The sequence below is a fragment of the Scylla paramamosain genome, chromosome 16 (assembly GCF_035594125.1).
Source record: "Scylla paramamosain isolate STU-SP2022 chromosome 16, ASM3559412v1, whole genome shotgun sequence".
Taxonomy (NCBI): domain Eukaryota; kingdom Metazoa; phylum Arthropoda; class Malacostraca; order Decapoda; family Portunidae; genus Scylla; species Scylla paramamosain.
In genome coordinates this window covers 10,145,001-10,172,050 of record NC_087166.1, presented here as the reverse complement: position 1 = coordinate 10,172,050, position 27,050 = coordinate 10,145,001, and the positions used below count along the sequence as shown (strand labels likewise).

Genomic DNA, 27,050 nt, shown 5'->3' with positions numbered 1-27,050 from the left:
TAATTACGATCTTAATAGGAAAAGGAAGGAATCTGTGTTTTTCAAAGCTATTACGAACATGACTTAGCAGGAAAAGCTGCAATTCCTGTATTCAGAGCTATTACGATCTTGGGAAATAAGAAAAGAAAAGGTACAAATCGTATTTTCAAGGCTCTAACAATCTTTGTCAATCAAGGAAGGAATAAAAACAACAAAAACAAAAAGAAACGAAAAAAAACGAAAGCAGAAACTAAAATACCATTGCAAGCAACAACAAAAACAAAACTAGCAACAACAACAACAACAACAAAAACAACAAAAACAACAACAACAACAACGAGCAATAACTTTAGCAAAAAACAAACAAAAAAAGGGGAAAGTATCATTTGCATTTGCAGGAAACAAAGCAAAAGAATATCAAAATCACAGACATTTTGCAACAAGAGAGCGAAGTAGTCCGCAACAAAAGCCATCAGAATAATAATAATAATAATAATAATAATAATAATAATAATAATAATAATAATAATAATAATAGCACAACAACACATTCGATATTAATAATGGTAATACAACGCTTGTCAAAACTTTATATTTTTTTGAAATCCGGATAAAATGAAAAAAAAAAAAAAAAAACGCGCATACATCAAAGGCCTTCCATTTAGTCATTAGTGGAGTACCGACGAAAATAATGATAATGGTGGAGTCTTTATTATTGCCATTATTATCATTACTATCATTATTATTATCATTATTACTACTACTACTACTGCTACTACTACTACTACTACTATCATTACCATCATCGCCACTATTTGTTGCTGCCTATAATCACCGCTACTTCTCACTACCCGCACACACAAATGAAGCAGTAGTAAAAAAGCAATACAATATTTCCCTTTCGCAATCAGGAAAGAACCGAAGGAAAGAAAATGTGAATAAAATAAATACCACACAAGCTGAAGGAAACAATAATAAAGTAAAAAACACAAAACACTCCTTTAAATGACGAATTATGTCTAAAGGCAATGACAATAAAATATACATGAATAACTAAATTCATATTTTATTTCCCTTCACTCTCCTCATATGAGATGCAATCAAATCCTTCTGCTACTTTGTAATGTTGTTAAGAGAGAGAGAGAGAGAGAGAGAGAGAGAGAGAGAGAGAGAGAGAGAGAGAGAGAGAGAGAGAGAGAGAGAGAGGAGAGAGAGAGAGAGGAGAGAGAGAGAGAGAGAGAGAGAGAGAGAGAGAGAGAGAGAGAGAGAGAGAGAGAGAGAGAGAGAGAGAGAGAGAGAGTTACATAAAGTTACATATAAAAACAGGCCACAACAGATCTTGCGGTCCTCACGAGGTGACCTGACCTGAGACTACTAAGATGATAGCAGAAGAAAAGGACAGGAAAGCAGAAGGCTCTCTCCCCACCCTCCATTCCCTCTGGCATAAGCCGTAAAGGAAAACAGGTAGGAAAGAAATACCTAACGAGGTTAAAGAAGGAAAAACCCGAAACTAATTTTATAGGAAAGAAAGAAAATAGATGAAATGAGGTGCCCCTACTTCCTGAAGGAAAAAGGAAGTTAATCACTAATAAACAAATGCTGTTAGCCGCTGATTGCAGGCAAAATATTTATCAAGACGGCGTTTAAAGGTCTGAACGGTGTTGCAGTCTATCACGTCTCGAGGAAGCCCATTCTATAGATTTACTGCTCGGTGGAAAAAATATTTTTTTATTCATGAGTTGAAGGATTTCCCAACAATTTTGCACCCGTTTCCTTGCGTGTAATTTGAAGAGTCTATCGTGAAATATTTACTGCAGTCCATGTTGTCAATGCCTTTGATAATTTTAAAAATCAGTATTAAGTCTTCTTTGTGTTAATGGGAATAGATTTAATTGTTTAAGACGCTCTTCGTTGATTTGTTTCTTAGGCTTGGTATCATTTTTGTTACTCTACGCTGAACTCTTTCTAATTTATCTATGTCTTTCTGGTAATAGGGGCACCATGCTCGAACGCAATATTCCAAAAGGGGACGGACTAAAGAGTTATACAAAGTGAGGATTGTATCCTTAGATTAATATTCAAAAGATCTGCCGATTAAGCCAATTACTTTATTTGCTCTCTTTACGACTTGTGAACATTGTTGGCTAGGTTTTAAGCTACTCGATATTGTTACTCTTAAATCAATTTTGATGTCAACACTTTTAAGTTGGGTACCATTTAAAATATACTTTGCTTTCTCGTTTCTATAAGCTATGTGAAGCACTTTGCACTTATCTGCATTAAAACTCATTTGCCAGATTTGTCCCCCCTCTGTCAATTTGTCTAGATTTTGGTGCATTTCTATTACTAGTTCGTTAGAGACTACGGAATTCGCTATCTTGGTGTCATCAGCAAACTTCGACATTATACTGGTAACACCCTCATCTATGTCGTTAATATAAACAAGGAAGAGAACAGGTCCTAAGACTGATCCCTGTGACACGCCGCTGGTTACGTTAGTCCACTTGAATGCTTTTCCATTTATTACTACTCCTTGTTTACGGCTGTTTAGCCAGTTTTCAACCCATCTCAGCATGACGCCTTGGATACCGTGTGATTTTAGTTTAATCAATAAACGTTTGTTGGGGACTTTGTCGAAGGTATTTGAAAATCAAGATATATTATATCTACCGCTTTACTCTCGTCTTATTGGTTTAGAATATCATAGAAGAAGTCTAAGAGGTTCGTCAGACAAGAGCGTTTGTTGCGGGAGCCGTGTTAAGCATTTTCAAGCAAGTTGTTTTCTTCTAAGTGATTAACGAATTTATCTCTTATTAGTGTTTTAAGCATTTTGCATACGACTGAGGTTAAGCTAACTGTCCGGTAATTACATGGTAAAGATTTACTGCCTTTTTTGATAATCTGAGTTACGTTAGCAAGCTTCCATTCATCAGGCATTGTACCGGACTGCAGGGATTTATTGAACAATACGGTTAGTGGTTTAACTAGCTCGGATTTCTCTTCTTTTAAGATGCAGTGTGAGATCGTGTCAGGCCCGGGTGACTTGCTTACTTTACGTTTATCAATTCATTTTGATTTCTGTTATATTGATACTGCATTAGGATGCCGTTATTATTCATTTTGGACTGCTGGCGCTGTGGGGATGTCGCTGAGGTAAAAACGCTTATGACCCCTGAGTGACACGAACACCCAACCTTCCGATAAAATATCAGCTGCCTTGCCGTGACCAGGATTCGAACCTGGGTTAATGCGGCCACAACGCAATGTACTAACCACTATACGATCACGGCCACTGAGGCACGAGAGAGAGAGAGAGAGAGAGAGAGAGAGAGAGAGAGAGAGAGAGAGGAGAGAGAGAGAGAGAGAGAGAGAGGAGAGGGAGAGAGAGAGAGAGAGATGAGGAGAGAGAGAGAGAGAGAGAGAGAGAGAGAGAGAGAGAGAGAGAGAGAGAGAGGGAAATAAACAGAAACAGAAATAGACCCACAAAAAGAAAACACAGACGCACTTAGACAGAGACAAACCTTATTGTAGAACTCTTAACAAGACACCACACTTACATTTTCAACCCTCAGACTAACTACCGAAATAGTCCCTTGACTACCTACGTACGTAACAACCAGGGGTTAATGACACTTAGCTCCGTCACATCCTCTGAAGCAACGAGCCTTCACGACATTAATGGGTTACAGTGAGTGTGTGTGGAAGTAAAATATATAAAAGGAGGAAATGTAGCCAGTTATGAATAAACGATGATGTTGTGGAGGAGGAGGAGGAGGAGGAAGAGGAATGATAGTAATATACATACATACATAAATATACCAAAGGCTGTCAGTCTCTCACACCCTAAAATAAAAAAATAATTAATATATATATATATATATATATATATATATATATATATACTATATATATATATATATATATATATATATATATAATATATATATATATATATATATATATATAAGGAAAGAAAATGAGGGAAACAGAAGAAAAATAGAAAGGACTAAAGGAAAGGGAATATGGAAAGGAGGAGGAGGAGGAGGAGGAGGAGGAGGAGATGAAATAATAAAACAATGATAAAAAAAGATAGGCTTAAAGAGAATAAGTAGGGGAGAGGAGGACGATGAAGGAAGAGGGAGAAGAGAAATATGAAAAAAAAAATGAGATAAAGAGAAGAGAACAGATGAGAAACAGACACAAACATACAGACCAGCCAAACAAACAAACAAACAAACAAACCCGAATGCAAAGAGAAGCCATAAGGCAGAGAAACTCACTTTAATGGGGCGGCAACATTTTTTTCGTCTATATTTCAGCGCATCATGACGCGCGGTGTCTATTATTAGCAGCCTCAGATGTACGTTTATCATTTATACAAGGCTCTCTCCTCCCACTCCCCATCCCCACGCCAACACGCCCCACTAACAGATACTGAGGGTGGACATTACCTAACGCAGGTAAGAGAGAGAGGAGAGAGAGAGAGAGAGAGGGACAGGGAGGTGGTAATATTAATGGCTTTGTTGAATATTTTATGGGTTTGTGGGAAGTTGGTGTACTGTGAGACTCTGAAGGGATATTTTGTTATTTATTGTTTATTTATTTTATTATTTATTTACTTAGTTATTTAGTTGCGTAGTTATTTTTTTTTCCTTTTCTCGTTTTTTTTTTCTTTATTTCGTTGTATATTCTTTAATTTCTTTCACATACTGGTTTATGTTTTTTTTTTTTTCTTTTTCCTTATTCCTTTCGTCTCATCGTTATTCACATCATTACTTCACTTCATCTTATCGCCATACAATTATCATCATCTTTCATCCTATCAATTCTCAATTTCATCATATGACTACTAGTTCATTTAATCTTACTCATTTTACTATCATTTCATGTACTTTCATTCTAGCTTCCTTTTGTATCATTCATTACTACACCACCACCACCACCACCACCACCACCACCACCACCACCGCCGCCACCACACACAAGGATTACTAGAGAGATAATTAGATTGCTAAGATGATTACGGCATTGTCCTCACGCCCTTTGTAAGCAGAGAAGGATCCTTAGAAGCCCTGGATGATGTCTGGATGGTTTCCTTGTCCCTTCCTATCCTCTTTCCTTCTTTATTTTACATTATCCTTTACTTCCTTCTTCGCCTTTACTTTTTTTTTTTTTGAGACATGCTTCATATATTCTTCTCTTATTGCTTTTTCTATTTTTTCTTTTCTTTTTTTCTTTGTGTATACATTTGTTGAAATTTTACTTTTTTTTTCTGTTTTCCCCAAGTTTGTTCTTTCCCTTTATTTTTCTTTCTCATTTTTAACTTCTACCTTTATATTTCCCCATGATTTCCTTTATTCCTTTTTCTTATTTTTTTTCTACACGTATTACATTTTCTATCCCTCCTTAATTTATTTTTCCTTTTTCCTTTTTTTGTATTTTCTCTCTCCCTTATTTTCTCACTATTTCTCCTATTCTTTCCTATTTTTGCATTACAGTTCTCGTAATTTCTCTCACGTATTCTCTTTTCCTTCCCATTCTCGTCTGTTCTGGAAAGGATCTCTCCCAGTTTCTCATTCTTCCCTCCTTCCCATTCTCCCTATTTATATCTCCTCGTCCTCTTACTCACTTTCCGTTTTGAGCTTTCTCCTTCCTGTTTTCCTCAAATTCTCTCAGTGAAAAGAAGGTAAATAAGATTAGCGTTATTCATATCTACATTATTTTTCTTACGTTTTTCACGAGACTCTCTCTCTCTCTCTCTCTCTCTCTCTCTCTCTCTCTCTCTCTCTCTCTCTCTCTCTCTCTCTCTCTCTCTCTCTCTCTCTCTAATTAAATTTTCATCTGGTTTTATCATGAGTGCAAAATCTTATTAATGTGCCTTATGAATTCTACAAGGCGATCCATTATGGGAGGACGAAAAGGAGGAGGAGGAGGAGGAGGAGGAGGAGTGGCTCATCTCTAATACAGATAAACGAAAGGAAGATGACAACGCCAATCACCCAGTTACCATAAATTCACTGACAGACCTCTCTCTCTCTCTCTCTCTCTCTCTCTCTCTCCTCTCTCTCTCTCTCTCTCTCTCTCTCTCTCTCTCTCTCTCTCTCTCTCTCTCTCGACAATACGTTTCCTCTCAACATTTAAAGCACAGCAGTTTCATTTGTCATCTGTCCTTCACTAACCTCTCTGTATCTCCCCCAGCATTCGTCTCAGCCTCTCCTAGCTTACCCTTGTCTCTTTCAGCCACCTCTCTGTCTTAATCAGTCTTTCCTAGCACTTTTCCCAGTCTCTTCCAGTATTTCTAGTCTTGCCCAGTTTCTCCTAGTCGCTCCCAGTCTTCTCCAGTCTTTCCCGCTCTCTTCCAATCCCTCCACCATCTCCCAATTTCATCCAGCATCTCCTGAGTTCCCTGTCCTTCCAGCATCTCTCTCTCAACATCCTGCAGCCTCTTCCCACCATCCTACAGCTTCGCCCTTTCTCTTACAGAATCCTTCACACTCTCCCTGCCTCTCTCACCCTTACTCCAACATCCCACTACTTCCACAGACTCACTCAAGCATCCCCTAGCCTCTCCCAGCCTAAATCCAGCATCCCGCTAACTCCATCTCCTACCCTCTATCTCTCCCCCTCACTCTCCCAGTCTCACTCCGGCACCCCCAGCCTCTTCCAGCCCTCACTCCAGAATCCTACAGCCTCCCTCTCCCTCTCCCTCCCTCTTCCAGCCGCTCCCAGCAACAGGTGATCGTCTGGGTGGCCGAAAAGGTCGTGTCGCAATGGAGGCTGCACCAAATTAAGCCTCAGGACGGCGCAATCATTCCTGGCGGAGGGTCACGTATTATTCAGGGAAAAGTACGGCACAAGACTTTTTTTTTTCATTTTCTTTAAACTATCTCCCTCTCTCTCTCTCTCTCTCTTGAACGGGGAATTTTTGGAAGCCTAATGAGCGGCGGAGTCTCGTTTCACTGGCTAGTTTTCTTTTCTTTTTTTTTTCTTGTTATGACTGAGAAAATGCATGAAAAAAAAAAACTCCTTCACCAGCATGATTATCAAGAGCAAAACCTGATAAATCATGTAAAGTAGCAGGGAAGTAAGGGACAAGATTGGCTTCCAGTTGCCTTCAGATATCTTCTCTCTTCTTTATTTTTTCGGTGAGGGGAAGAGTGGAGCGCTGGGAGGGGGCGTTACTTTTGATAAGGGGTATTTTAAATCTAGAGAGAAAAAACTGGACTAGTGTTGCAGGAGCGCCCAATTTTACTAACCAATTTTTTCTATCTTGTTCTTCTTCTTGTTTTTTTTTTTTTTTGTAATGACTGGAAAAAGAATGCATGAAAATCTTCTTCACCAGTTTGATTACTAAAATGAAAAAAATAAATAAAAAATAAAATAAATCATGAAAAGTGGCAGAAAAGAAAGAGAAAGCATGAAAAATCTTCTTCACCAGTGTGATTACTAAAATGAAAAAAAATAAATAAATAAAATAAATCATGAAAAGTGGCAGAAAAGAAAGAGAAAGCATGAAAAATCTTCTTCACCAGTTTGATTACTAAAATGAAAAAAATAAATAAATAAATCATGAAAAGTGGCAGAAAAGAAAGAGAAATGATTAATCTTCATTTGTTGTAATATCTTTTTTTCCTCTCTTTCTCTTATTAGAGGGGAGGACTGCAGGGCGGAGGGGGAAGGGGGGAGTGACTTCTGAAACGTATACTTCTTGGAATGTAACGACAGCGAGGATTGGAGACTGTTGCCGGTTACTGGCTGCAATGGCGAATTGTTTATTGATTGATTTATTATTATCATTATTTTTTTCCTTTTGCTTTGATATTGATGGAAAAAATGTACATTAAAACCCCTTACCAGCTTGATGATGAAACAAAGCTTGATAAATAATGGAAAACTAGGAGGAATGTACAAGTTTGGTTTTCATTTTACTTTTAGAGTTAATGAATGTGTTAAGGGGACTCTCTCTCTCTCTCTCTCTCTCTCTCTCCCTTAATATTTCTCTCTCTCTCTCTCTCTCTCTCTCTCTCTCTCTCTCTCTTTGAAACGGTCACTTTTTAAAAATCTAAACCAGTGGGCCTGTTTTCAATGGCTTTTTTTTTTTTTTTGTAATAATAGATAAAAGCATAAAAATCTCAACTTAATTGTTAAAAAAAGACATGATAAATAATGTAAAAGTAAGAGCGTCATACGAGGAAGGATCGCTTTTATTTTTTCTCTTTCATATCTTCTCCCTCTCTTCTCTCTTCTAATTAAATGAACACTTAAAAAAAAAAAAATTAATAAGCAGAACTTTAGACGGGGCTACGGACGCGTATGGTTTCACTGGCTAGTTGCTTTTCTTAACTAGTGAAAAATGTTCATAAAAAAAAGATCCTTTACAAACTCGATTACTACACAACTTGATAAATAATGGAACAGGCAGCCGGGGAGCATGTTACGAAAGCCGCGAGTTATGTAAATCCCCCGATAAAAGGTAAAAAAGTTACAGCCTTGCTTAGGTGATGCCGTGGCTTATCAGGAAAACTTTTGAAACATAATCACCGAATGTAAAAACAGAACCAGAAAGAATAAAAAAAAATAAAACTAATTTGCCAAAGTGTTTCATTCACTTTTAAGAACGAAATGTTCAAAACATAACGAATGTCTAACAAGTGTCGTGATATATCTCAGGCTCTAAAAATATCAAAATCTCTTGTTAATCTTAAGCTCAAAAAGATAGACTGTTTATTAAAGGAGAAAAATAAATTTAATCTACAATAGGTAATAAAGTTTTAAGAATTAAGTATTTAATTTCAACTTTTACCACACGTTCTAAAAGACATACAGCATTGAAAGAATAAATAACTCCACTCTACAACGGATAATGAAGTTTCAAGGATGAAGAGTTTAAAAGTCTAAGCATACATGGGAATTCTCGTGTTTATATATACAGTATTATAAAAAATGTTTAATCTCTTACAGTTGATAAATTGTTACGAATGGAGAGTTTACAAGTTCAAACAAGTGCGGGAAATCTCGCAAGACCAACATGATATAAACACGCTTCTCAGAAATAAACTTCCTGATTTTTGTTTTTGTTCACCTGCACCAACATTCTCAGTACTGTCCTAATGAGCGAGCCTTCTCCTCTCTCTCTCTCTCTCTCTCTCTCTCTCCCTCTCTCTCTCTCTCTCTCTCTCTCTCTCTCTCTCTCTCTCTCTCTCTCTCTCTCTCTCTCTCTCTCTGACTGACAAATCATAACTCCGCTTCTACTCAGCCCAGCCAGTCACATTTCAGTTCTTTCCTCCTTCAGCCATTCACATCAAAGCTTTGGATACGGTGATTAGCCAATAGGAATTTTACTTTTAGAGTTAATGAATGTGTTAAGGGGACTCTCTCTCTCTCTCTCTCTCTCTCTCTCTCTCTCTCTCTCTCTCTCTCTCTCTCTCTCTCTCTCTCGCTCGCTCTTATACTCGCTCTTATAGATGGCCCAAGAGAAGAATTCCAACTATTTTCACACAAGTACAGTACAAAGGCCATCCCTTCCCTCTCCCTCACTGTCAGCACCTTTGACATGCCAGGATGACGTAGGAGAATAAGGTGACAAGTGAGTAGGAGAATAAGGTGACATGACAAATAGGAGGAGAATAAGATATAGGAGGAGAATAAGATGACATGAAAAGAAGGAAGGGAATAAGCTGACATAACGAATGGGAGAATAATTAAGATGACATGACAAACAGAAGGGGAATAAGGTGACATGTGCAAAATAGGAGAAGTTTGAGGTAAAGCGAAAGGATGTTAGTTGTAGGAATAGAAGGAAAATCCAATGAGTGTGTGAAGACTAGAGTGAGAGGGAAGCAAAGGAAAAACTGCAATAAAGAAGACACAGGCGAGGGACTCAAGATAAACGTGAAAGGATTCATTATTTTTTATTGTAGTATGAACGGAAACGGAAATGGACGAATGGCTGGAGAATAGAAACGATAAAATAAGGAGTTGGATAAGGAAAAAAAAAAGAAAAAATGAAGAAAACGAAAAGAGAAATTTGAGAAAACGAGAAAAAAATGTTTAGAGTAGAGGTGAACAGACGCCGCTACTCGTCTGTTTGCCGTCGCCATCGCTTGTCTGTCATCGCCATATTTGTCTGTTTGTCTGTTTGCTGCCACCATTGTTTGTCTGCTTGTCTATTTGTCGCCATCATTTGTCTGATTGTTTGTTGTCGCCGCCATCGTTCGTATCCTTGTCTATTTTGTCCTTAACGCTTGTCAGCTTGTCCCTGCCATTTGTCTGTTTGTCCTTGCCATTTGTCTGTCCTTGTCATTTATCTGTTTGTCCTTGCCGTTCGTCTATTTGTCCTTGCCGTTCTTCTGTTCGTTTTTGCCGTTTGTCTGTCAGTTTATTCTTGCCGTTCATCTGTTTGTCAGTATGTCCTTGCTGTTCGTCTGTCCAATGCCGTTGATCAGATTGGAGTACGGTATAGCCTGGGCTACAAAGCTACAAGTCTCCAAGGTTCCTGAGCTCCAAGGCTCCAGTTAAGGCTCCTGAGCTCCAAGGCTCCAAGCCCCCAGGGGTCCTTGGCTCCAAGGCACGGCGCCTCAGTCGTCACTCAGGGATGGGCGGGGAAGGAGTGCACTGCCGTCCGCCACCCAGTCCTGCAAGTCGCGGCCTGCGGGAAAGGCTGCGCTGCACAGGAAGGGCACGGCGCGCAGTGCCCCGCGCACCACCCCCAAGATCAGCCACCGTTGCGTCTGCCGTCTCCCGCCGGGCGTCCCGCTGAGGTAGATGTTCGTCCAGAGCCCGCAGCTCAGCGAAGCCAATCGCGCCTCGCCTCGCTGCGGCCTCACGTCGCCGCGTGGCGAAGTCGTAGAATCGAATCAGCGCCATGGATCGCTCCAGGTACTCATAGACTCCAATCAGCCGCCATACGGGGCGGGCGCCCTGCGGATGGGGCACCAGCACGCCCCGTACGGTGACGCTCCCGCCGCGGGTGCGGGGCATCAGCCGCAGGACGACGTCCGTCACCGGCAGCAGAGGCCAGTGCAGGGTGACGGGTACCTCCAGCACCGACCCGCTGTGCCGGATCAGTATTAATTAAACTACTGCCTGAGACGGTGGAGGGGGAGGGCGGGGCGAGGCGAAGAGCAATTCCTGACATTTCATCACTCTCCCAGTCCTTCCTCTTTTCCCCACCACACAGACGACAATACACACTTTTCTGTACCTCTCTTTATAATTAGAGCAGAGGCTCATTATTTCTGAGGATGGCCAAAGAGCTGGGTATTATAACTATTCTCTCATCCTAAGTGCAATACGAAGCCAATCCCATCCCTCTCCCCTCACGCCATCAATAGGGAGGTATGTGAATGACTTTCCTCTTCCTATCTTACATAAGACGCGCAGCCTCCACCACCTCCACCACCACCACAACCTGCCGCCCCACGACACAAATGTACAGATCTGCTCTGTGTGTGTGTGAGAGAGAGAGAGAGAGAGAGAGAGAGAGAGAGAGAGAGAGAGAGAGAGAGAGAGAGAGAGAGAGAGAGAGAGAGAGAGAGAGAGAGAGAGAGAGAGAGAGAGAGAGAGAGAGAGAGAATTTGGAATTTCACCTCCCTTATAAATCACAAAACACTAAAACAAACACCAAACAGGAACATCCAAATTAACTCGTAAAACAGGAACAAGTGAAGATCTATCCTGGCCCAACACTGAACGCTGATGGTAATTATGCAGAGACTAACGTGATCCAATAACTAAACAGCTGCTGAGTGAATGGGTAACAGCAGCGGGGGGAAGGAGGCAAGGGGTGGGTGGGGGGAAGGGGGAGTAGACTGTGGAAGGAGGGAGAGGAGTGAGTGAACCAGGGAGAAGTGTGTAGTGGACCTCTGCCTGTGTTAGCGGCGTGTCTCCCTTTCCAGAGAGAGAGAGAGAGAGAGAGAGAGAGAGAGAGAGAGAGAGAGAGAGAGTTGATGGCCCCGTCAACTACTGTCCTCCCTTTCCTGAGTCTCCTTTAATAATTTCTCCATCTCAAAATTACTGGTTTGGGGAGGAGTTATGGTTTCAAAGTGAGCAAAATGTGTGGCAGGGGAGCATGTGAAGTATAAGTCAGTGAAGTATGAGAACAATAAAACAGGTTAAGTGACTCAGCCGTCCCTTCCCGGAGGCTCAGCGGAGAGGATGCGCGTCTCAGCAATAAACTGGCAGACAGAGGAACCTAAGGCTTAACGCGGGTGACAGAAGGGTGAATCCTCTCTGCCTCTTCCCTCTTGACTTATCTCCTTAATCAGCTTTTCTTTCTAGTTTATCATTTTCTTGCTTCTCACTCCTACAATGTGTTCTTCATTGTGTTCTATTTAGTTATCCCTTCTTCTGATCTTTCGTTTTCTTTCTCTCCTCTCTCTCATTATTCGTTTCACTGATTTCTCTCTCTCTCTCTCTCTCTCTCTCTCTCTCTCTCTCTCTCTCTCTCTCTCTCTCTCTCTCTCTCTCTCTCTCTCTCTGCTTTTTCCTTCTTTGTCTGTCTGCTTATCATTTGCGTAACTATTTGTCTTCATCCATTTCCTTGCAAACCAGTCCATCTTTCTATATCCTTCACGGGTAGCTTCGTCCATTCCCTTTTGTGTTCCTTTGTGTTTCTTTCCTTCCCTTCCTTCACTCTTAAAACATCAATACTTTTATATTTCTCCCTCTCCTATTCCCTCTTTCCATTTTCTAGCATATTCGTCTGTCTCCACTCCATCTTCCTCTTCCTCTTCCCTCCTCCTCCTCCTCCTCCTCCTCTTCCTCCTTGTCGCCCCAGAATCTTCAACTACAAATATTCCTTCCTCCACATTTTTTTTTTCCATTTCTGAACACAAAGATTCCAAAATCAGAACTCCACTGAGTTTTTTTTTCTTTTCTGTGACGTACGAATGTTTTACACCTTCCAGTAATTGTTATAACGAAGACTTTTTTTTAAAGTACATTAGACATGACACCTTTGCCTTTGCTTTCTTTCCCTTTACTTTTTTTTTTTCTTTTCATTTGTCTTAAGTCGTTCGCTGCTACAACACTCATGGTTCTTTATTCATAAAGCATTCTGAGGCATTTGTTTTTAGTCTTACTGCAACCTCTAAACATTACTGTACCTAGATATTGGAAAATTTATCCTTTCTTTATTCTTTTCTTTCTCGTAGGGGGGACTATGAAAATTTTGGAACGTGTTTTTTTAGTGCAGTAAATTGTTGATACCGATTCAGGCAGAGACACGACAGAAACTGGCCAAAATAAGTAAAATCTGCTCTTTTTTTTCTTATAATTCTTTTTTTTTTTCTTTCTTGTAGATGTGTGTGGAGATTAGCACCGTGTTTTAGTGTAGTAAATCGTTGACACCGCAGTGAAAGAGACGAAGAAAAAGAAGAAAGTTAAGCAAAAGACAAAAAATAAAGTAAAACCAAGTGATGATAAAAAAGAAAAAAATCAGAACAAAAAAGAAGAAAACAATAGAAAAAAGAAGACGGTGAGTCATAAAGGGATGGAAAAAAAAGTAAATCCAAGTAACAATAACACAATAACAAAAAAAAATCAGGAGAAAAAAAAAAGTTAAACAAAAGACAAATAAAGTAGAACAACCAATAGTGATGATAAAAAAAATAATCAGGAGAAAAGAAGAAAACAAAAGCAAAAGAAGACAGTGAAAAATAAAGAGATGAAATAAAGAAAACTGGACAAAAAAAAAAGCAAATAAAACAGTAAATCCAACACCAACAATAAAAAAAAAAAAAAAAAAAATAAGGAAACCTCCAACCAAGATATGCAGATCAGTGTAGGTAACATAGATACCTGATATGCCTACGATGAATCTTTTAGGCTGGATAGGCATACGTGTGGGTCCTTCGCCTGCCTACACCTTACACCCATACAGGGTGACACAGGAACATACATTCTTCCTTTAGCGTTAAATATATGTACGAGACGTGGGGAGGTTTTAAAAGATGCCTGGGGTGACGAGCGTGGGCATGGGTCGGAATACGTAAAGGGAATACCAGTGGGGAAAAAAGAGGGGAAAGGGGAAAGAAAGGAAAACCAAAGAGGGGAAAAGAGAGGAAAATTTAAAACGGGGAGAGAAAAAAGGGGGGGGATAAAAGATAAAAAGGAGAAAATGGGGTACGAAAAAGTTGGGGTGAAGAGAAACTAAAAGAGGAAAGAGAGGGGAAAATAGAGAATAGGGTGAAAATAAAAGGAGAAAAGAAAGGAAAACTATTATGAATAACACAGACAACACGGGTAAAAAGAAAGAGGAAAAAAAAAGGAAAACACAGAATTACAACAGAAAGGGAGAGAAACATTAAGGGAATACTAAAAATAAAAAAAAAGATAATAAAAAAAATACGAGGGCATATAATAAAAAAAAAAGGATCAAAAAGAGAAAAGTGAGAATATATAAAAATAAAACTGGGGAACAAAGAAAAAACATTGTAAAGATGAAAGAAAACTATAGAAAAAAAATACGAAGAACAAAAGGCGAGAAACAAAAATTGCGTATAATGGAAAGAGGAGGAAATACAAACCAAAAAATGAGAACAAACGAAACGAAAAGAAAAAAAAATAAATATATATATATATATATAGAGAGAGAGAGAGAGAGAGAGGAGAGAGAGATGAGAGAGAGAGAGAGAGAGAGAGAGAGAGAGAGAGAGAGAGAGAGAGAGGGAGAGGAGAGAGAGTGAGAGAGAGAGAGAGAGAGAGAGAGAGAGAGAGAGAGAGCATGTGGGTGGCAGGAAACAGGATGGAAGACTTGATACTATTCTTCTATCAGCCATCAAACTTTATTTATCCCCCAGACTTCATTGAAAACTTGTCGTGGGAAAAAAAAATCTGTGCCGCCAGGAAGAAAAAATGTCGCCCATGTGATGTGAAAAATTGTTGTGTTCACGAGGAGGAGGAGGAGGAGGAGGAAGAGGAGGAGGAGGAGCAGAGGAGGAGGAGCAGAGGAGGAGGAGATTGGAGGGCTGAGAGATCGAAAGAAGAGTTTTTGAAAAAAAATATAAGGTAGTAAAAGCAATAGTAGTAGTAGTAGTAGTATAGTAGTAGTAGTAGTAGTAGTAGTAGTAGTAGTAGCAGCAGCAACAGGAGTAGCAACAGGAGTAGCAACAGGAGTAGGAGCAGCAGCAGCAGCAGTAGTAGTAGTAGTAGTAGTAAGAAAATAAAAAAAATGGTAAAAAAAATCAATATATAAAATATATAAATGAATACATAAATAAATCCCTCTTCATATCCACACAAAACAGAAAAGAAATGCAAATAAAAAGAAGGACACGAGAAAACAATAAAATAAACAAAAAAAAAAGAACTCACAATACAACGGAGATATAAAAGAAAAAAAAAACACACAAAAACAAGAAATAAATAAGTAAATAAATAAAACTGACATCAAAACATCACCACAAAAACAAATAAAAAAAAACACCATTACGCACAAAAACACCCATAGCTCCACCACAAACCAAAAACACACACAACACTCACTTGCACACACGCAGCACCGCCTTGGAAGACTGAAACACCGGGCCTTTACCTTGAGGCCATGATCGTCTATACGTGGACTCACTAATGATCTGTAGTGCTGGTCCACCACCTCCACAGCCTTGGAAGCACCATTTAACACTATCACCCAAGGTTCATCATCTCCATGCACGCAGTACAGTTCTTCCGTATCACTTTCACTTTCTACAACATATTTCACGCCCCTAGAACCGTTATTGTCCCTTGCACGGTTCCGCTCTCTAGGATGATATGTTGTTGGTCCCCTAGAGTTCCCCTGCAAAGGAGTAGCATGTGACAACCCTTTCTACTCCCTCACACGTGTCACGGCCAAGTTCTCCACAGCAGTAACACACCACCACACGTGCAGCGGGCTGACTGACGACACATTGTTGAGCGTTTGAGTCATGGGCTGGTGTGAAGCTCCGAAGCTCCACGCTCGGCCGTCTCTGTACTCAAGGCGTTCTTCTGTGTTTTTTGTCAAAGATGAGATCGTGGACACCAAGCAGCTTTTGGATATTCGCGTCACGCATTCCAAACACGGGGCGATCCCTCCACGCCTCATCCAGGTCACTGCCGAAACTGCATGTAGTCGACAGTCTTCTGAGCGCCGACACGAACTCGGTGACTCGTTGATTAGCTTCCTGTGAAACATTGTTCAACCTGAGTCTTTCCAATCTGGGGGTTGTTGGTGACTAGTACAATTTTCTCAGGATAGCGGTGATTTCTTCAAATTTGAGCACTTTCGGAGGCTTAGGAGCCACGGCATTTTTCATGCGTGTGCAAGCCGGCGCCGCGCCCTAATGGAGCATAAAAGAACAGAAGTTTTCTTGAATGGGGAAGCTGCATCATTTACCACGAAGCACTGTTCGACAACTTCACAGTACTCGTACGTACTCCAGTCATTCAGGTCATTGTCGAACGCCACTAGACGGCGCAATAACTGCTAACACTTCTGCCAAAACTTATGCTCCTTGTCCCGTAATGGCCGATAACCTGAATGTCTCTAATGCGTGGGTGGTGGCTGCTGCTGGAGGTGTGGGTAAGACACACTCGATGGCCAGACGGGGGGTTTACTAGCGCGGGCCAAGGGTATCCGACTTCTCAACGGCGGCGGCGATGCAAGTCAATAACGAAACAGTGCCTGACTATTCGAGGCGATACAACGACTAGTAACACTCACACCACACAATCCCCATCCATAACACAACCAACACACAACCACCCGCACTAACACGGACGACAAAACACCAATCACACCACAAAAGAAAAAGCTCACAAAACCCCAGTCACTTCACCAGCACCACCACCACCACCAACAACAAAAACAACAGAACCAAACAAGAACAACGACAGCAACACTCACCGCCTTGACCCACTCCTTCTCAGACATGGAGATGACAGTGCTGTAGGTGTTGGCCATCATAGCGATCAACATATTGAGCAACATAATGGGCAGCATGATGGTGAACACGAGGAACACAAACTTGCTCATGCCGCTGTAGATGTTCTGATCCATCGCGCTGTACTGGGAGGGAGAGAGAGTGAGAGAGAGAGAGAGAGAGAGGTTGTAAGTGTGTGTATAAAATAATTATGAGAAAATGAGACTGTGTGCGTGTGTGTGTGTGTGTGTGTGAATAATGAAACGAAATACTGGAAGGGAGAGTGTGAGAGAGAATTTGAGAGTGCGTTGCGTGTGAAAGAATGAATGAAGTACTGGAATGAAGAGAGGAGAACAGTGAGTGAGTGAGAGTGTGTGTGTGGGCGTGTATATGTGAAAGGTGAGAGAGAGAGAGAGAGAGAGAGAGAGAGAGAGAGAGAGAGAGAGAGAGAGAGAGAGAGAGAGAGAGAGAGAGAGAGAGAGAGAGAGAGAGAGAGAGAGAGAGAGAGAGAGAGAGAAAGGATTTGTGTGTGAGAGTAAAATAGGTAGTATTGGCGTGGATAACGAAGTAGGAGAGGATATAAAAGTTGAAATGAAGGGAGAGAAAAATGAATAAAGGAATAAAGGGATTGATTGAAGGAAGAATGAATATCTGAAGGAGAGAAAGTTACTGGAGTTATTGAGTTACTGAAAAAAAAAAGAGGGAGGAAAGGAAGGACAGTAAAGGAAGGAAGAAGGGAGCGACAGCGAGACACATAGAGAAACAGGAAAATCGAGATAAACAAACAAGAAAACAAATAAAAAAATGAGGAAAAAAACACGTACACACCCACGGACACCCACGGACACTCACATCATAATCCCCAAGAGTCATGTGGAAGAGCGCCATCCAGGTGGAGTGGTAGGAGGCGTATTTACTCTCCTTGTCCATCTTGGGGTGCTTGTTGAGGAAGTAGAAGGCCTGAGAGAACCCGACCAGCATGATGCCATAAATGATGCTGAAAGTGAACATGTCTCCGGAGATCATCTTGTATATCATCACCACGAAGGGCCCCGTCAGCTTCAGAGCGCTGCAGGAGAAGGACGTGGAGGTCAGTGACGCCATAGAGGATAAGAGAATAGAGTAGAAAACGGGAAAAAAAGGGAGAGGTTGCCAGCTCTACAAAGGTTAAAATGAAGAGATTTGTTTGTCACGTGGCATTTGTTCATTATTTAAGGTTCTTCTGTAGTGTGACCTGTGATTGTGCTTAGTTTTGGTTATGTGTTAAGGTTAGGTTAGGTTAGGTTAGGTTACGTTAGGTTAGTTAGGTTACGTTAGGTTAGTTAGGTTACGTTAGGTTTGGTTAGGAGATGGCTGTCTTTTTTTATCTACTACTGCAACTACTACTGCTACTGATATTAAAATGCTACACAATTTGTATTTATTGTATGTATTGTAAAAACTGCTGCCAGTATTATGTGTTGTTTGTGTCGAGTTCATATATTGTGATTGATCCTTTTCCTCTATGAAGCCTCGGATCAGCGGATGCCATGTTATTAGCTTTATTCAGTTACTGTGAACTTGTTTCAATAATAATGACAATAACGTAAATTTAGCTTATTCTCTCTCTCTCTCTCTCTCTCTCTCTCTCTCTCTCTCTCTCTCTCTCTCTCTCAAACGAACAAACAAACTTCCTCCCTTTATCTCACTCACACCTCTCCTCTCAAACACTCTGCCACACTGCAAACCTTTTCCCTCAAATCCTCTTTCTCCCACACACCTCTCATCCTTTCTTTCTCCCATACATCCCTTCATCCTCCCTCTTTCCCTCCACACACACCCACACCCTTCGTCTTTCTCCCATAAACTCTCACCCTTCATTTTTCTCTTACACACCCTCACCCTCTCTTCACATCATCCCACATACTTATTCCTCCCTCACACCTTCATACAATTCACCTCACACACCCCTCACCGTCCTTCTTCTCCCCCCCCACACAAACACATACTTCAACTCTTAACCTCTTTCTTCTTCTCATTCACACACACACGCACACACACACACACACACACACTTACTTTCCTCTCACATTTTTTTTACAACACACACACACACACACACACACACACACCTCATCCTCTCTCCCACACACTCATCCCTCCTTCACTCACCCGGCAAAAAACATGAGCATAAACCAGGACCCAGCCACGGCGTAGGAGAGCAGCTCGTCCTCGATGTACCTAAAGGTGGTGTCCTTGTCCACGCTGAAGTAGTAGGAGATCCGGCACGGCACACACAGCATTATTAACAAGTTGGAGACCAGAAAGATTGCCTTGGGGGCGTTAGCAGCCTGACGGAGGAACAGGAGGAGGAGGAGGAGGAGCAGGAAGAGGAAGGGGGTATGGAAAGTTAGGTAATGTAGCTGTAGATCGTTTTTTTTCTTCTCTCTTTTCTTTCCCTTTCTCTAAGTATCCTATTCTTAAATGCTTTGTTCCCTCGTTACGACTATTTTCTAAGGCCAAAAGATTCATTAGGCAAGCTCTCAATTATATTTTTCTTTTTCCCCATTGATGATACAAAATTGTTAAACTACCATTAGAAGCATAAAAACGCCTTTGAAAATGCCCCTCAATTTTCTATTAGAGCTTGTTGAAAGCAGTCGAGAGAAAGTAACGAATTGTTTAATAATACGGACATCACTCATTCAGTTTCTTTTTTCTTCTACAAACCAGCAGTCGACCAACAAGCCAACCAATCATTCAGCAAGTCAATCCGGTCAATCAGTCTTCCAACCAGTCAGACACCCAATCACTCACTTAACCAGTCAACTAGCCAACCAGTTCACTAGCCCTCCTCAGCCTCCTTTAGCCACTCACCAAGCCCCTCATGAAGGAAGCGATACCCTGGTTCATCATTTCCTCGCCCTGCTGGAACACCACGTAGGAGATGACGCCGGCCAGGGTTCCCGCCTCGAAGCAGTAGCGAGTAATGCTCTTCACGTCGTTGTCAAAGAAGTCGTTGTAGAGTTTCATTCGCACTACCTCGTCTTTCTGTGGTGGTGGTGGTGATGGTGGTGGTGGTAAAGTGAAGCAGGAAATGTACGCAAATGAAAGGAAGGAATTCGATTATCACTCAATATTAATGCAGGAGGAAGAGGTGGTGGTGGTGGTGGTGGTGGTGGTTGTGGTTGTGGTTGTGGTGTGGTGGAGGACAATAGGAAAAGAAAAGCCTTGACAAAGCTTACATGACAAAAAAAGCACTTGTTTATTTAGTCTCTCTCTCTCTCTCTCTCTCTCTCTCTCTCTCTCTCTCTCTCTCTCTCTCTCTCTCTCTCTCTCTCTCTCTCTCTCTCTCTCTCTCTCTCTCTCTCTCTCTCTCTCTCTCTCTCTTCCAGGTAAGTAACACCTTTCTTCATCGCTAAGTAATCAAGGACTATATTGGTGAAGGTGAACAGGAGACAGGTAAGCTCTACCCTTTCTAATGAAGACAAAAATTTTAAAAAGGGTGTCACGAATATTCTTGGCAAGGCTTTATTTTACATTCCCTTTAAATATAATGAGTGCGTAAGGGTGTTTAGAGGAGGTGTGAACTGAGGGTCTAAATAATGAGTTAAATATAAGGATGATATAAAGATAGTTTGATAGACAGACACACACACACACACACACACACACACACACACACACACATTAAAGTAAATTATATAAGCAAACACTACACGCGCAGATTCAAAGCTTAAACGCGAGAATTTGATGTTGAAAAGGCGAGACGTTGCAAGTGTGACTAAATCCAGTGAAGACAAACGAATGGATGAAATACCGGACTGGTACACACACACACACACACACCCACCCACACACACACACACACACACACACACACCCATCGTCTACTATCTCACCCTAAACACACTCATCCTTCTCCCCATCTACCCAACTACCCACCCCACACACAAACCCACTTACCCCCCACTCCTACACACACCTTACCTTGTCCATATCCCTGGGGCCGCAGTAGCAAGGCCTTAGGTACACAGAACCACTCATTAGGATCAACTGCAGGAGCATGATGGCCAGGCGCTTCAGGAACTGGTTCTAAAGGAGGGAGAGAGAGAGAGAGAGAGGGAGGGAGAGGTACATAAGGGAACATAAAGGAAGGGTAAATGTTGCTGGATCTTTCTATAGTGTCTTTCGAGTGTTTTAGTCATAAGATGTGATAATAATATGCAAATAAGCTGGTAATATGAACCAGATAAATACATAAGATAGGAAAATCAATAGGAAAGTAAACAGGATATTACAATAAGGATAAAGATAGATAGATAGATAGATAGATAGATAGATAAATAGATAGATAAATAGAGAGATAGATAGATAGATAGATAGATAGACAGATAGAGAGAGAGAGAGAGAGAGAGAGAGAGAGAGAGAGAGAGAGAGAGAGAGAGAGAGAGAGAGAGAGAGAGAGAGAGACTGGAACATTATTACTCTAAAGAAGGAGAGAACTTGAAATAGAGGAAAAAAAGTAGATAAGGAGGAGGAGGAGAAGAGGAACAGGAGTAAGAGGAATAAGAGTAGGTGAGAGAGGGGGACACATCTATACAAAACAAATAAAAAGTAATAAAAAAGTAATAAACATAATAAGAAGTTACAAAACACCTTTCTCAAATGGCTGGGGAGAGCGTCAATAGGCCTAGCAATAAGACTCCTGAAAAACGCCCAAGACGGCTTAATGACCCTTAATTACTCTTAACGATAGAGGAGGAGGAGGAGGAGAAGGGGAATATTCTGCTAGATGAGGTGCGTATGAAAAAAAAAGTCTAAGAAAAGTAATAAGGTTCTCTGTTTATATGAATAATGTTAAGAGCTGCAGGAGGAGGAGGAGGAGGAGGAGGAGGAGGAGGAGGCCACTTCTTCATTTATTCCTGCATTTCATTCACTCCTTCAACCACTCCTACACCAACCCTTTCTTCCACCCTTCCATTCAACTCCTTCGGTCACACATCCACTCCCTCCACCCTCGCCTCCACCCGATCACCCCATCCTTCACCAGCCTCCTCCACGCACTCACCCCATCATCATCCCATCTCATTTTATTTACCATCCACTTACTAGCAACATGTGCGTGGTCATACACCCATGACACGATGATCCTACAAACATGTCATACTTCTAGAACCCATTTTCCACCGCTCATCCCACGGCTGCCGTTAGTTGTCTGTACAAAGGGTACACCGTCCCAAAGGGTTTTGGGTCATTATGCAGTTCACAATTTTCGTCATCTGATGTCTTCTGTCCTCATCACTTACCTTCGAGACATTCGCTACTCACATATGTTCACCTCATCCATCATTATATTAGACTTCGCTCTGACAGAGGTGATCAGCGACAAGTTCAGTCTTCCCCTGCACACAGTTAACACAACACTATAACATGGTTAGGCACACTGAGTGAGTGAGTGCCGGCAGAGGGGCGCTGGCGGCGCTCGGGTGTGTGGCTTGTCCGGTGGACAGCCTTGCCTCCGTGTGTAAATCTTGTAAATACACAGAAACTCTAGTGACCTGGTGTTTCTACATCCCCGCTCATTCTTACTGAACTAAACATCACTACACAAAACCAGAGAGAGAGAAGACTACTGTGGTAAGTACATCGGTGACAACTTTGTCTGATGCTACTACGCCGATGCACCGTAACACCTTATCACACTCCTATCATCCACCTCTACAGCGTCTCAACCCATTCACCTATCCCTCCATTCCTCCCCAACACCCCTCCTTCAGCGCCTCCTACAGACACTCACCCTGGCGAAGGTCTTCCATTTTTCCTCTAGCAGACGCTGGATGATGCCGCCCTCTAGCATGTCCAGGTGCTCGCTCTTCGTGCCGTTCAGGATGATCATAAGGGCGGAGTTCCAGTCTGCGGGAGGAATACAAAGAAATTCAAATGAAGTCCAGACAGCAGTAGACACTGAGGTACGTATCGACTTGGCTGTCTGGGTGACTTTTCTACGCTGAGACAGGATAGTACAGGTGGTGGTGGTGGTGGTGGTGGTGGAGATGGTGGTGGAGGAGGAGGAGGAGGAGGAGGAGGAGGAGGAGGAGGAGGAGGAGGAGGAGGAGGAGGAGGAGGAGGAGGAGGTAAAAATTAAAATTGTGTGATTTAGTCGTCTTAAAATGAAAATAAGGAAAAGGATAAAAAATTGTAAGTTTAATGTTAGGAATAATGTTAATGACTCTCTCTCTCTCTCTCTCTCTCTCTCTCTCTCTCTCTCTCTCTCTCTCTCTCTCTCTCTGACTCTCCCTCCAACCGCAAAACTCTTTCGCCGCTTCTGACGTCCTCTAAAGTTTCCCTCTTCTTGTCTCCCTTTCAGTCTCTCCCTTTATAAAGCACCCCACATACCTAACACTAAAAAATAAACAAACAAACAAACAAATAAATAAATAAAAACTTCCATCTTCCCACATAGTCATCTAACTACCTTCTTTTTTCACCTCTCCACGCAGCACACACTGTTTCTCACACTCACTTGTTTCCCCGCTGGGCCTAATGGTGTCCAGGGCATTGAGCGGGTAAGCACTGCAGGTAATGTTGGAGTAGCGCCAGAACTCTATACAGGTAAGCTCCAACATCTCCTTGAAGATCGTGGAGCGGGCGAGGCGGCAGGCGAGAGTGAGAGGGGTCAGTCCCGCCTCGTTCATTATCCCGTCCTGTGCTGGTTGTCTCGGGTGCCGCAGTGCGTAGGAGAACATACCCTAAGGAGGAGGGATATGGGGTGTTACGTAGGAAAACAAGGGAAGGTGCAAGAAGCCACCAAGTCTACATGTGGCAGTCCCTGTATGAAATGTGCCTGCTTTTATCCACCTATCATCGCATCCATAAATTTCCAAATCTTTTAAAGCTCCCTAATGACTCAACACTGATAACCTGATTACTGAGTCCATCCAATTCACGTACAATACTTTCTTATCTCTTCTTCAAATCTCAGTTCACATACAATACTTTCTTATCTCTTCTTCAAATCTAACATTTTTTTTTTAAAGCTTGAATACAATATCACTTTTCTATCCTCACTAATGCTCCTGAGAATTTTACTTACGTCATTCTTGTTATATAACCTGTGCCACTGTGCTGTGTGATGAGGCAGGTCAGGTAAGAGTGAGTGGGTAGCTTATTATTGTTGCTAGGACCCGCGGTAGTGAACTTGTTATTTGTTTAGTCTGTGTGTGTGTGTGTGTGTGTGTGTGTGTGTGTGTGTGTGTGTGTGTGTGTGTGTGTGTGTGTGTGTGTGTGTGTGTGTGTGTGTGTGTGTGTTGATTACTTTGTGGTGGTGAAATTAACTTGAATTTCAGGAGGAGGAGGAGGAGGAGGAGGAGGAGGAGGAGGAGGAGGAGGAGGAGAGGGGTAAGAACAAGAAGATGAAGAAGAAAAGAATAACAACAACAACAATAACAAGAGAAAGAAAAGAACAACAACAACGACCCAACCAACTAATCAACCAACCAACTAACCAAACAAACAAACAAGCAAACAAACAAACTGAGAGAGAGAGAGAGAGAGAGAGAGAGAGAGAGAGAGAGAGAGAGAGAGAGAGAGAGAGAGAGAGAGAGAGAGAGGAGTAGGTAGCAGAAGTGTGGCGCCTTAATAATGAGGAAAAAAGGAGAAGAGAGGGCAGGTGAAAGAGAGAGAGAGAGAGAGAGAGAGAGAGAGAGAGAGAGAGAGAGAGAGAGAGAGAGAGAGAGAGAGAGAGAGAGAGAGAGAGAGAGAGAGAGAGAGAGAGAGAGAGCGCATTTACACAGAACGTGACTCAAAGTGAATAAACCCAATACGGATTAAATATTGACACAAACACACAAACACACACACACACACACACACACACACACACACACACACACACAGAGAGAGAGAGAGAGAGAGAGAGAGAGAGAGAGAGAGAGAGAGAGAGAGAGAGAGAGAGAGAGAGAGAGAGAGAGAGAGAGAGAGAGAGAGAACACACACACACACACATGATCATTTTTTCAACCAACAAAAAAAAATAAAATAAAATAAATAAATAAAATACTAATAACTATCCTCCTCTTCCTCCTCCTCCTCCTCCTCCTCCTACTACTACTACTACTACTACTTTTGTATTCCTCCTCCTCCTCCTTCTCCTTCTGCTTTTCCTTCTCCTCTTCCTACTACTACTACTGCTACATCTCATCACAGCCCATTTCTCAGCACGTAAAGAAGTAAATCACGGTGTCTCTAGCATCCCACATCTCCAGTAATGCCAATTGTGCATCACTGTCCTCATCCTCTTTCACGCAACATGAATATGACACCAGTCCACCTAAACACTGTGAGCTCTGTGTGTGTGTGTGTGTGTGTGTGTGTGTGTGTGTGTGTGTGTGTGTGTGTGTGTGTGTGTGTGTGTGTGTGTGTGTGTGTGTGTGTGTGTGTGTTTGTTCTTTCTTCCTCTTCTTTTCTTCCTCCCTTTCCGTTTTTTTATGCCCTCGTTTCTTTGTACCTCTTTCTTTCTTCCTTTTTTTTTCTTTCGTTTTCTTTCTTGTTTGGTTTGTTTCGTGTCTTTTTTCTTTCTCTTTCCTACTTTCGTTCTTCTCCTTTCCTCATTTCTCTCTTCCTCTTTCTTCCTCTCTTCCTCCTCTTTCTTTCTCTACTTTCTTTTTCTTCTTCTATATTTATTCGTTCTTCTTTTCTCCTTTCCTTCTTTCTTTTCCCTCCTTTCCTTCCTCCATTTTTTTTTCCTTTTCTTCTTCCTCCCTCACGCTTTTGTTCTTCCTTCTTTCCTTTTTCTTCCTTTTACGTTCTCCTTTTTTCCATTCCTCCTCCTCTCGTCTCTTTTCAGTAGTTATTAATTTATACCGTCTTTTGATCTTTTATCGTTTCTCTCTCATTATCCCAGAATCTCATTTCTTGATTTCTTCTGCTTTCTTTCATATTTGTATATCATAATTCTCCCTTTCTTTTTTTATTCCCTTCCTCCTTATAATTTGTTTTTGTTTTCTATCAATATTATTCTTTCTTTCTTTCTTTTATTCCCTTCCTCATTATACATATTTCTTTTTTTTTTTTGCTTTTCTATCATGCTCTTCCTTTTACTTTTACTTCTCTTCTTCTTCTTCTTCTTTTCTTCTTCTTCTTCACCCCTGAACAAAGCAGAATTACTGTTTCCACTTGCTGTGTTTCCATTCTCTCTCTCTCTCTCTCTCTCTCTCTCTCTCTCTCTCTCTCTCTCTCTCTCTCTCTCTCTCTCTCTCTCACGCATATAATAGTACACATATGACCAGGTACTCTCATTACGTACCGGCAAATTTAGTGGTATCTCTATCTCTTATTTACTGTTTTGTAATCTTTTTCCTACTCCTTCTGTTCCTCTTCCTCCCCTTTATATATATATATATATATATATATATATATATATATATATATATATATATATATATATATATATATATATATATATATATATATATATATATATATATATATATATATATATATATATATATATATATATATATATATATATATATATATTAGTAGATATCTTCATTACAGGACAACAAAATTTCATAGTATCTTTTCCGTAAACGTAATCTTGCGTCATTTTTCCTTCTTCACTTTTTCTCCTCCTCCTCCTCTTCAAAAAAATCAGTAAGGACTTTTTATTATAGAACAAGTTTCAAAGTACCTGTTCTTATTCAATATTATGTAGTCTTCCTTTTCCTCCTACTCTTCCTCCTCCTCCTCCTCCTCTTTTTATAACTCAGTAAGTACCTTGATTACAGAACAGGTTTCACAGTACCCGTTCTTATGTAACATGTGATTCTCCTCATCATCACCATCCTCTTTCTCCTCCTCCTCCTCCTTCTTCTCCTCCTCCTTCTCGTCCTCTTCTTCCTCTTCCTTTCCTTTCTATGAATCAGTAAGTACCTTTATTACAAATTTTCATGGCGCCCTCCTCCTCCTCCTCCTCCTCATCCTCTTCCTTCTCTTCCATCTCGTTCCTTCCCCTCCAGGCTATTTCTTTTTTCCTTCTCGTTTCCTTCGTCCCTTCATCTTTCCAATTTACTCTGTGCGTTAACCTCCCCTCCCTTCCCTTCTTCCCTTCCCCCACCCCATACCTCCCCTTCTCTTCCACTCGTCCCTTCCTTTATTTCCCACGTCCCCTCCTCCAAACAAGACCCGTCGGCGTGTAAACAAAAG

At 41.2% G+C, this 27,050-nt stretch overlaps 1 protein-coding gene and 1 non-coding gene across 3 annotated transcripts in view; both read right to left on the bottom strand.

The window, feature by feature from the left end:
- The window catches only part of LOC135107988 (uncharacterized), a 93,401-nt gene that overhangs the window by 4,922 nt on the left and 61,429 nt on the right, over positions 1-27,050 (bottom strand). For both annotated transcript variants that reach the window (XM_064018502.1, XM_064018500.1), the window contains exons 7-13: positions 23,368-23,593; positions 22,642-22,757; positions 20,832-20,936; positions 19,719-19,892; positions 19,014-19,192; positions 17,715-17,931; positions 16,847-17,008 (exon numbers count right to left, since the gene is read on the bottom strand). In XM_064018502.1, the coding sequence (XP_063874572.1) occupies positions 16,847-17,008; positions 17,715-17,931; positions 19,014-19,192; positions 19,719-19,892; positions 20,832-20,936; positions 22,642-22,757; positions 23,368-23,593 (1,179 nt within the window). The remainder of the gene's footprint in view (positions 1-16,846; positions 17,009-17,714; positions 17,932-19,013; positions 19,193-19,718; positions 19,893-20,831; positions 20,937-22,641; positions 22,758-23,367; positions 23,594-27,050) is intronic.
- On the bottom strand, positions 3,198-3,269 carry Trnah-gug (transfer RNA histidin (anticodon GUG)). Its single transcript has one exon. It is a non-coding gene; the product is annotated as a tRNA-His (tRNA).